This window comes from Panthera tigris, chromosome B4 (genome assembly GCF_018350195.1).
Source record: "Panthera tigris isolate Pti1 chromosome B4, P.tigris_Pti1_mat1.1, whole genome shotgun sequence".
In the NCBI taxonomy this organism is placed as follows: Eukaryota; Metazoa; Chordata; class Mammalia; order Carnivora; family Felidae; genus Panthera; species Panthera tigris.
The window spans coordinates 128,246,006-128,255,277 of NC_056666.1; the positions used below are offsets into that span (position 1 = coordinate 128,246,006).

Genomic DNA, 9,272 nt, shown 5'->3' on the forward strand with positions numbered 1-9,272 from the left:
GCACAGAGGGGATATTCAGTAAGATTCAGCAATGATTGCCACTGGCCATCTCTCTCTCTGCATCAATTCTGATTGGATGCAGCTCTATCCCTTAAACACTACTGGCTCTAAATGTAGAATTAATCTCTCTTTTAAATTTTTTAAAAGAAAGTAGGCTTGGGGAGGGAAAGGGGCTAGAGAAGGAGAGAGATCAGGTCTGATCAGGTGGTTAGTAGTTAGTAGCTAGAGCTTGCTTAGCGGGTGATAGTGTTTGAGACCTCGTTGTCTGCGATTCCCAAGAAGCTCCCAAGTCAGTAAAATGAGTTAAAGTCCTTTAAGGGTGATTATCAACAAGCTGAAGGGATAAGAGAGAGGGGTGAGACCAAAGGCAGACTATGAGATGCCATTTCTACAACAGAAGCACCCGGGCCTGGTTAATCCCAGAGATGTAGAAACAGCTTCAGCCAATAGAGTTGGCATCCGCAGAAATCTCTCCCCTCGGGCCCTCACCTTCCACCAAGCAAATTGGTCCCCCAGGCCAGCCCGAGGCAAGGTGTTATAAGCCACCTGGCCTCCACATGAAGGGAAAGAGAATTACAGATTGTCAGGGTGGATTTGGCCTGCCCTCCTCCTCCATTCCACAGATGGGGAGACTGAGGCCCAGAGAGGAAATAAACTGTGGCCCTGGCCCTGTGGTCCTGAAAGTTATAGAGTTCAGGAACAGAGCTCAGGTCTCCCGACATCCAGTTCAGTGGGTTTCCTTCTAGCAAATGATAACAGGACGAATAACACACACACACACACACACACACACACACACACACGCTTCAGTTGTTAAACCATCACAAGTGAAAATCCACTCCTCACCCAGGGTCTGCTCCAATTCCTCATCTGTGGCGGTTTTACCTCTTATTTGGACAGAAAAAGAAAGTGAACTGGGTGGGAGAAAGGAGGCCTCTGCAGGATTTCAGATCCCCACCCTCCTTTTGCATCGTCCCATCTGACCTGCGACATCAGCCATCAGCCCCCAAAAGCGGAGGGGATTTGGAGAGGCGGTTTGTACCTTTCCTACAATTCCTAAAATTATATCACGTGGACTTTGTCCCAAGTAAAGCCAGAATCGCAGCCCTAGTCTCAGACATGCGTGGTCAGGAAGACCAAGCCTCTGCCACCTGGTTCGGCCCTGCCTCCACCATCTGTGACCCTCGCCCCAGTCTGGAGGTACAGGGAAGGCTTCCGGTGGACGATCTTCCTTACTCATCTCGCTTCCCCGGCCCTTCTCCAGAACAGCTGTCCCAAAGCCCTTGGCCATCCCTCCCAGCCTAACCCTCACTCCCTCATTCTCTGCTGGCGACCTGACTTCCTGCCATCCGGCCCTGGACCACTCGCTCCAGCACCCGATCGCCCTCGCCTGTGTAGTGAGCGTCTCGGACCAGTCTGTCCCGCAGCTGCCCCATCCGCCACCCCTTCAGAGCCCTCTCTCGCTCGGCCTCAATTTCTCCTTCTCGGACTTCAGACATGCTCCAGGCTGCTCTCTGAAACTTCTCCCCAGCCTCCCTTCTCCCCTTCTAGCACCTTCTCGAGCCATAAATTCTTCTACTCACTGTCTCCTCTTTTTCCCAACCACTCACATCTCCATCCACTTTAATTCAACATGTATTTGTCAGAGTCTCCACGAAGCCTCAGGCACCACACTGGGTGTGTTTGGGGGCAATGCCAACATGGCTTCTCTTTCCTTGGCTTCTGCCGTAGTAATTCTACCCAGGTGGTCTTCCTGTGGTCCTCGACGTCCTCCCAAACACCAGACTCAGAACCACATGCCACAAATCCACCTCGGAACAAGGGAAGCTAAAATACATGCATGCACGCAGGCCAAGGGCAGGGTCCAGCACCACACCTGGCACACAATAGGTGTTCAATAAACATACTGATATTTTCTGGCTTTTCTTCCTCTTCATCCTCTCTGGTTTTTAATTTTTTAATTTCAATGACCACTCCTTTCTTTCTAAGCCTCTCTTCTACCATGTTTTCTTGGGCACTGCTTGTGTCTGAGCTTCCTCTGGCTCAGGTCAGTTTCCCCAAAAAGCAGGCTTTTGGGGAGATTTGCTGGAGAACATTTACTGGGGCTTCTCATGATGTTATTGTGTACTTTTTATCTTGGGGGTTTGGGGGGGTTGTTTTGTTTTTAATTTTTTTAATGTATATTTATTTCTGAGAGAGAGACAGAGTGTAAGCAGGGGAGGGCAGAGAGAGACGGAGACACAGAATCCGAAGCAGACTCCAGGCTCTGAGCTGTTAGCACAGCTAACAGCTGATTCAGGGCTTGAACCCACAGACCATGAGATCATGACCTGAACCAAAATCAGACGCTTAACCAAATGAGCCACCCAGGTGCCCCTGGACACATTTTTTGAATAGCCAATAGACATCTCAAAGGTAACAGGTCCAAGTAGAATGCCTGATTCCCATCACACACACATGCTCAGGCCTGGCTCCACAGACGTGGGTGAGACCAGTGCAGTTGTCCAGGGTACTGCACACAGACAGAGGAGGCCTGGCACACGGGGCTTAATGCTTATGGTCATCTTGAAAGTCTTCATCATTTTACGTGTCAATCTGTTTTGTAAGTGAAGTTCAGTGGGACCACGGAGCGTGCACTAAGGCCCTCGAGCCTTGACTCAGCCCTCGATGTCCCTCTTACAGACCACCTGTTTCTTCATCCTTAGCCAATGACAACTGCCTCCTCTATCCTATGCAGTTCCAGGGATGCGAGGGCTGTCAGGGTTTGGATCGCAGAAGGGTCAAGGTCAGGTGCATGCACCCAGGTGCCAAGTCAAAGGGCCCTGGGTCCCTGTGAGGATCCACACTCACCCTATTAGTATCCTTGTGTTCAAGAGAGCCTGACCTTAAACAGCAAATTAGAGGGATGCCTGGGTGGCTCAGTCGGTTGGGCATCCAACTTCAGCTCAGGTCACAATCTCGCTGTTTGTGAATTCGAGCCCCGCATCGGGCTCTGTGCTGACAGCTCGGAGCCTGGAGCCTGCTTCGGATTCTGTGTCTCCCTCTCTCTCTGCCCCTCCCCTGCTCATGCTCTGTCTCTCTCTGTCTCTCAATAATGAATAAATGTTTAAAAAAATTTTTAATAAAAATAAATAAATAAATAAATAAATCAGCAAATTAGGGGGGAAAAAAACAAGCAAACAACAACCACCACCACATGACAGATCAAGAAAGAGACTGCAGAAGAAAGGAAATAGCTTTTTTCCTGCTTTTTGAACAAGAGAACCCACATTTTCATTTTTCATTAGGCCCCACAAATGCTGGAGCCAGCCCTGAGTGGACTTGAGGCCAGACTGTTTGGACAATTGGATTGGAAACAGGTTATAAGGGACTAACGGCTGTGGAGTTCAGTCTTTATTTTCTAGACCAAGGCTGGCAAGGTTTTCCTGTAAAGGGCCAGACAGTAACTATTTTAGGCTTTGCAGACCATATGGTCTCTGTTGCAACTACTCAAGGCTGCTTGCAAAAGCAGCCATAGACAATGCATAAAGCAATGGGAGGTCTGTGTTCCAATAAAACTTTATTTACAAAAACAAACAGTGGGCCAGATTTGACACTCAAGCTATAGTTTTCCATGCCCTGTTGTAGACAAGGACACATCATTGAAGGCATCTGAGCAACAAAAAGGATGATCAGAGGAGTTTCTAGAAAGTTATCTTGACCTCACTGCTCAGGATGGATTTGGAGAGGTCAACCTAGGGTCAGGATCTCTAGGAAAGAGAACACTGTAGGGGCGCCTGGGTGGTTCAGTGGATTAAGCGTCTGACTTCAGCTCAGGTCATGATCTCGCAGTTTGTGAGTTCAAGCCCCGTGTCAGGCTCCGTGCTGACAGCTCGGGGCCTGGAGCCTGCTTCTGATTCTGCGTCTCTCTCTCTCTCTCTGCCCCTCCCCCGTTCATGCTCTGTCTCTCTCTCTCTCTCTCAAAAATAAATAAACATTAAAAAAGAGAGAGAGAGAACACTGTAAAACTCCAGGCAGAGGAGCCAGTGGCCAAGACTCTGCAATGGACAGCAGGGGCTGAAAGAGTGACACCAGGCAACACAAAAGCCTCACCAGGGTGCTAACCATAAGATCGCTAACCCAGCTTGAACCCTCTCCCATCCAGAGGAAAGAAAGAGCAAGCGGAGAGTCCGAACCACCTTCACCACCGAGCAGCTGCACGAGCTGGAGAAGATCTTTCACTTCACCCACTACCCAGACGTCCACATCCGCAACCAGCTGGCAGCCAGGATCAAACTCCCAGAAGCTCGGGTGCAGGTACAGCTGTCCCCATCCTCAGCCTCCAGCCTCAATGCCTTGGGGGCCGTGGGTGAGACCCCATGTATCATGGACCCACCGGGGCTGGCCCATCTGAAATTCTCCATTGCCTTTATCCCTTGGATACAGTCACATTTGCCAAATAGTATTTCCAGGAAATGAGGTCACCGCAGTTACAAGATGGTTTCTCTCTTTGAGGGGTGGAAATGGAGCGAGGTGGCATCAGTGGTGGCCACCGATATCTGCTTCCACGTCTTCCCTCTCCTTTTGGCTGTAGTTCCAGAACATCACTCACCAGGAGGCCTCATTCCCAAAATAGACAATCTAGACCAGTGGTCATCAAACTTTTCCTGTAAAAGGCCAGATGGTAATTATGTTGGGCTTTGTGGGGCCATAGAGTCACTGTCTAAAACTTCGTTGACGAACTCTACAGTCTGAATTTCGTATAATCCGCATGTGTCACAAACATGTTTCTTCTTTTTATCTTTTTTTCCCAACAACTTAAGAGCGTGAAAGCCATTCTTAGCTCACGGGCCATGCAAAAGCAGGTAGGAAGGCCAGATTGATCCTTCAGGCCTTAGTTTGCTAACCCTTGACTAGACCACACGGGTATCACTGTGAAGGCAGCACAGAGAGAAGTGGTCCAAGACCTGGTTTAAGTCCAACTGCCTAGGGGCACCGGGGAGGCTCAGTCGGTTAAGCGTCTGAGTCTTGGTCTCCGCTCAGACTCAGGTCATAATCTCATGGTTTGTGAGTTCAAGCCCTGCCTAGGACTCAGCACTGTCAGTGCAGAGCCTGCTTGGCATTCTCTCCCTCTCTCTCTCTCTCTCTCTCCCTCTTTCTCTGGCCCTCCACTGCTTGTACTCTCTCTCTCTCTCTCTCTCAAAATAAATAAATAAACTTATTAAAAAATTTTTAGAAATAAATGCCAACTGCCTAATCTAGAATCTGTCATTTCTTCACCTCGGAGTGTCCGTGGCTCCTTCTGTGGTTGGAGATACAGTAGCCCCTTGTCACTCAGCAGGGGTGTGTCCACCCTCTTTGGACACCCCCAGTTTTGCAAGCGCCACTCTAGCAAATCCAAATCCAGTTGTTACGCTGTTGGCTCGCTCTACTCTGCATCACTTTTTTTTTATTTTTAATGGACTCGTTCCAAATTCAAAATCTGAGTCAGGGCCCAGATCAACAGTTTACTCTCAATTTTATCCCAACAGACTTTTCTCCTGGCTAAGGACCACCCCCATTCTAGACTTCTCCCTTTTTCCTCCCATTTAGAATCAGTCACCAGCTAAGTGGATTTAGCCACCCCCCCCCAACTGCCATAAAGCCCAGAATTCAGGGGCTGTCTCAGCAGAATGGCCAAGTACAAATGCCCACGTGTCAGGGGCAGTCAGTGTCCTTGTGAATACGGGGAGCTGCCGATAGTCAATCTACAGATGCCGAGGGGCCCACAGGGGTGGCAAGCTGATGGTCTGCCGGCAGGAAACAGCCCACAGATGAGTTTTATTTGATCTGCACAGTGTTTTACATCTCAACGCTTTCACATAAAAACCGAGATTTCTGCCTTAGATATTGGCCTGGGCCTGTAATGCCCAGCCTCACATTTCTACAGGGTGACCATGGGCTAAAGCTGAGGAGCCACACCCTTTAGGCCCCGTTGGCCACAGACCCCACCGCTCCCAGCCACATGGCATCCAGCTGCTTTCCGGGCGCACGAGACCCCCGCCCCGCAGGAACTGAAGGTTGTGATCCCCGGGCCCCTCTTAGAGGGCAGACCTCCAGGGCCAAGGAAATCCTGAAGCCATGGAGCTTTCTAGACTGTGAAGTGCCAGTTACGGTTTTTAGGGAGGTACTTGCTGCTTATCTCTGTCCTCTCTCCTATCCCAGATCTGGTTCCAGAACCAGCGCGCTAAGTGGAGGAAGCAGAAGTCCGGCAGCCCTGGGGCCCCGAAGCAGCTAAATGAGGCCGGCTTGGCCCTGACCACGTACCTGGACGTGGTGGTGAGTAGCTAAGGCACCAAGGGGGCGCTGGGGAGTGGGGGGCATTGTCTGCAAACATCCCACCCAGACCCAGAAGTGAGAACCCCAAGGGGTGGAGGGGGGTGGCTCTGTCTACAGTAAAGAGTGCAAAGGGGGACCAGCGCCTGGGTGGCTCAGTCAGTTAAGCAACTGACTTCAGCTCAGGTCATGATCTTGCAGGTAGTGGGTTCAAACCCCGCATCGGGGGCTATGCTGACAGCTCAGGGCCTGGAGCCTGCTTTGGATTCTGTGTCTCCCTCTCTCTCTCTCTCTGCCCCTCCTCTGCTCACGCTCTGCCTCTCAAGAATAAATAAATATTTTTTTAAAAATTTTTTAAAGAGTACAAGGGGAACTCTTCCAGAGACAGCGTGGCCAAGAATGTCCCAGAGGTCTGTGTGACCTGGGACAAGTCACTGCCCGTCTCTGTCCCCATGTCCTCAACCACTGAGTGACAATCCCAGTGCCTCTCCTTCCTCTGGGGACTGGCTTGTATTATTGTGTAGAACTTCACAGTTCAAGAAACAGGCAGGGAGTAAGGGGGCAGTGCACGGACATTGAGCAGGAAGGCTGTGGAGTCAGACTGCACGGGTTCAAATCTCAGCCTCTGCACTTAGCAACAGCATGGCCTAGAAGAGTCACTTCGCCCCTCGGAGAAAATAGTAGTTCAATGAGGGTGAAATTACTGAGACGTGAAAAGCCTCGGCACCTGGGCCATGTGCCCCGAGTATGAGCTGTCCGTGGAGCCCACACACCTTGGAGTGTGTACCAGATGCCGAACAGCGGGGAGCCAGCAGGACACAAAATAGTGGTTAGAGGTCTGTGCGTGCCCACAGTGACACTGCAAGGAAGGATTTATTTATCCACTTTCTGCTAATGCAGAAACTGGGCACTGAGAAGCAAAGTGACTTTTTTCACATCAAGTGATTCCTGTAAATGCCAGGATTAGGAACCAGATCTCCCGGCCCCCAGGGCACACGTTTCTCCCCAAGACGGTCCCCTGCCTGCCCTGAGCTGCCCAAGTCCTGGGGAAAAGGTCGGGAAGTGGAGGGTGAAGCCTCTGGTGAAGCTTAGGACTCACTTCTCTCTCCTGACCTTCCCCTTTCGACAGGGCCCCATGAGGTCGCCCCCTGCTCTGCCCAGGCTGGCTCCTCCCATGGGGTGTTATCCACCGGCTCCAGGCCGGCCGGCGTCTGCGTGGTTCCCTGGCCAGATCACCCTCCTCCCGTGCCACCTGTGGGAGACACAGCCTCCCCCAGGCCCTCTCATCCAGCACACCTGCTTCCCTGCACTGTGCTTCCTTCCACCTGCCAACCCCAAATGGGGCAGCCCCTGTGCCACGTCGACGTAGGGACCAAGAAACCTCTCTCCAGTGGTGCCGCTCTCCTCTCCAGGTGAAGACATCTGGCAGGAGGGGGCCCGGGCCCCTGGGGGGCCTTCCCTGAGTACGCCCCATGGAAGGTTGCGTCGGACTCCACGGCAAGATGACCAATACAGGAGCTCTCGCCTCTGCTCCCAAGGTTGCCCTCCTGGCTCAGAAGACAGAGGCCGTGGGAGAGTCCGAGATGAGCTCTGGAACAAGGAGAGCGTCCACTTGTGCTTGTGTCTCCTCTAACTCGCTCTGTGACCTCCAGCTGGTTACTCACCCTCTCTGGACCTCATCTATAACATGAGGCAGTTGGACAAGAAGACTTTCAAGGTCCTTCTGGCTCTTCCTGTGGTGAGGTTGAGCCGTCGTGAGAATAGAGGCATACAGCAGGCCAAGGGGGAGGTGTTTGTTCATTCATTCATGACACATTTATTGAGCACCTACTGAGTTCTCCACAACAGAACTGGATCTATCTAGACGCGAACAACTGAGGCTCTGCCCCCGGGAGCTCAGTCCAGGTTGGCCAAAGAGATTGTGCTGAGCTTCCCCGGCAAAGCAGGGCATGCACTCAGTGACCTTGCAGTTGGCCCATGCCCAGCAAATTCTGTACGGCTTTGATGTGAATGTACGAAGTGGGAGAGAAATGCAGGGGAAGGTTGTTGTTGTTGTTGTTGTTGTTAATTTAAAATAGAATTGAGTGTCTTTGGTTATTCTGCTGGACTGGGGAGGAATGTTGTACTTCCGGTCTGAATAAAGAATACGGCAGTAAGCTCTTTGCAGAGTCTATGTCCCAGGACTAGCTTAAGGGACCCAGCTGGAAGGCCAGCCTCGCTCCGTTGTGATGAGCCTGCGGACTCTGCTGTTTCCTTGCAGGGAGACCTTGGGCAAATGATGTGCCCTGTCAGAGCCTCAGTTTTCACATCTCTAAAACGGAGACAGTAAGCCCCACCTGGCCTACCTCAAAGAGCAATCGGGAGTCTCTGAAATAGAGTGGAAGTGCTTTGCCAAGTGTGAGGGCTGGGCCTCCTATGGGGGATGGTGTTGTCCCCCGATCCCATCAGGAAAGGGGCTGCTTGGGTCTCAGACCTGGAGTTTGCCATTCTGACTCACAGAGAGGCCATACCCCCTCCCCGAGCTTCCCTTGGGCCCAAGTACTGCTGAGACATGCCTTGCTGTGCGGGCACAGGGCCTGCTCCTCCTACCTGGACAGACTGGACGGACCTTTGAGCACAGATCAGAAGTTTGGATAATCTGCCCCAAATGACAGAACCTCTGCACTCTGCCCGGGTCCCTGATGCACCCAGGAGTCAGACGGAGAGTAGAGTCAGGAAGCCTGGGTCTTGGTCCTGCATTCTCTCTGATTTGCTGCAGAACCTTGCCATCCATCCAGTCCCTCTGGGCCTCAGCTTTCTCACCTGTAAATTGGGGGCAGCGACCTAGCTCTGCCCTCAGGCATACAATACACCAGAATCAGACTGTGCCCCCCGAAAAGTGAGCATGCTTTGTACACTTAGATGTGGCTGGAGCCCATGAATGTTATCACGGACACCTAGTCTCCAGCAAGCTCTAGATGGAAGAAGGCTAAGGGCTG

The 9,272-nt window shown here is 51.6% G+C and overlaps 1 protein-coding gene across 2 annotated transcripts in view; it reads left to right on the forward strand.

Moving 5' to 3' along the window:
- Positions 1-8,401, forward strand: part of ISX (intestine specific homeobox) — a 21,250-nt gene extending 12,849 nt beyond the window's left edge. Inside the window, exons 2-4 of one of the 2 annotated variants that reach the window (XM_042993136.1) lie at positions 4,145-4,296; positions 6,184-6,297; positions 7,833-8,401. In XM_042993136.1, coding sequence (XP_042849070.1) covers positions 4,145-4,296; positions 6,184-6,297; positions 7,833-7,985 — 419 coding nt within the window. In that variant the 3' untranslated portion in view covers positions 7,986-8,401. Of the gene's footprint in view, positions 1-4,144; positions 4,297-6,183; positions 6,298-7,423; positions 7,762-7,832 lie in introns of those variants that run through there. The other variant, XM_042993135.1, reaches the window with a different exon arrangement.
- The last annotated feature ends 871 nt before the right edge of the window (positions 8,402-9,272 follow it).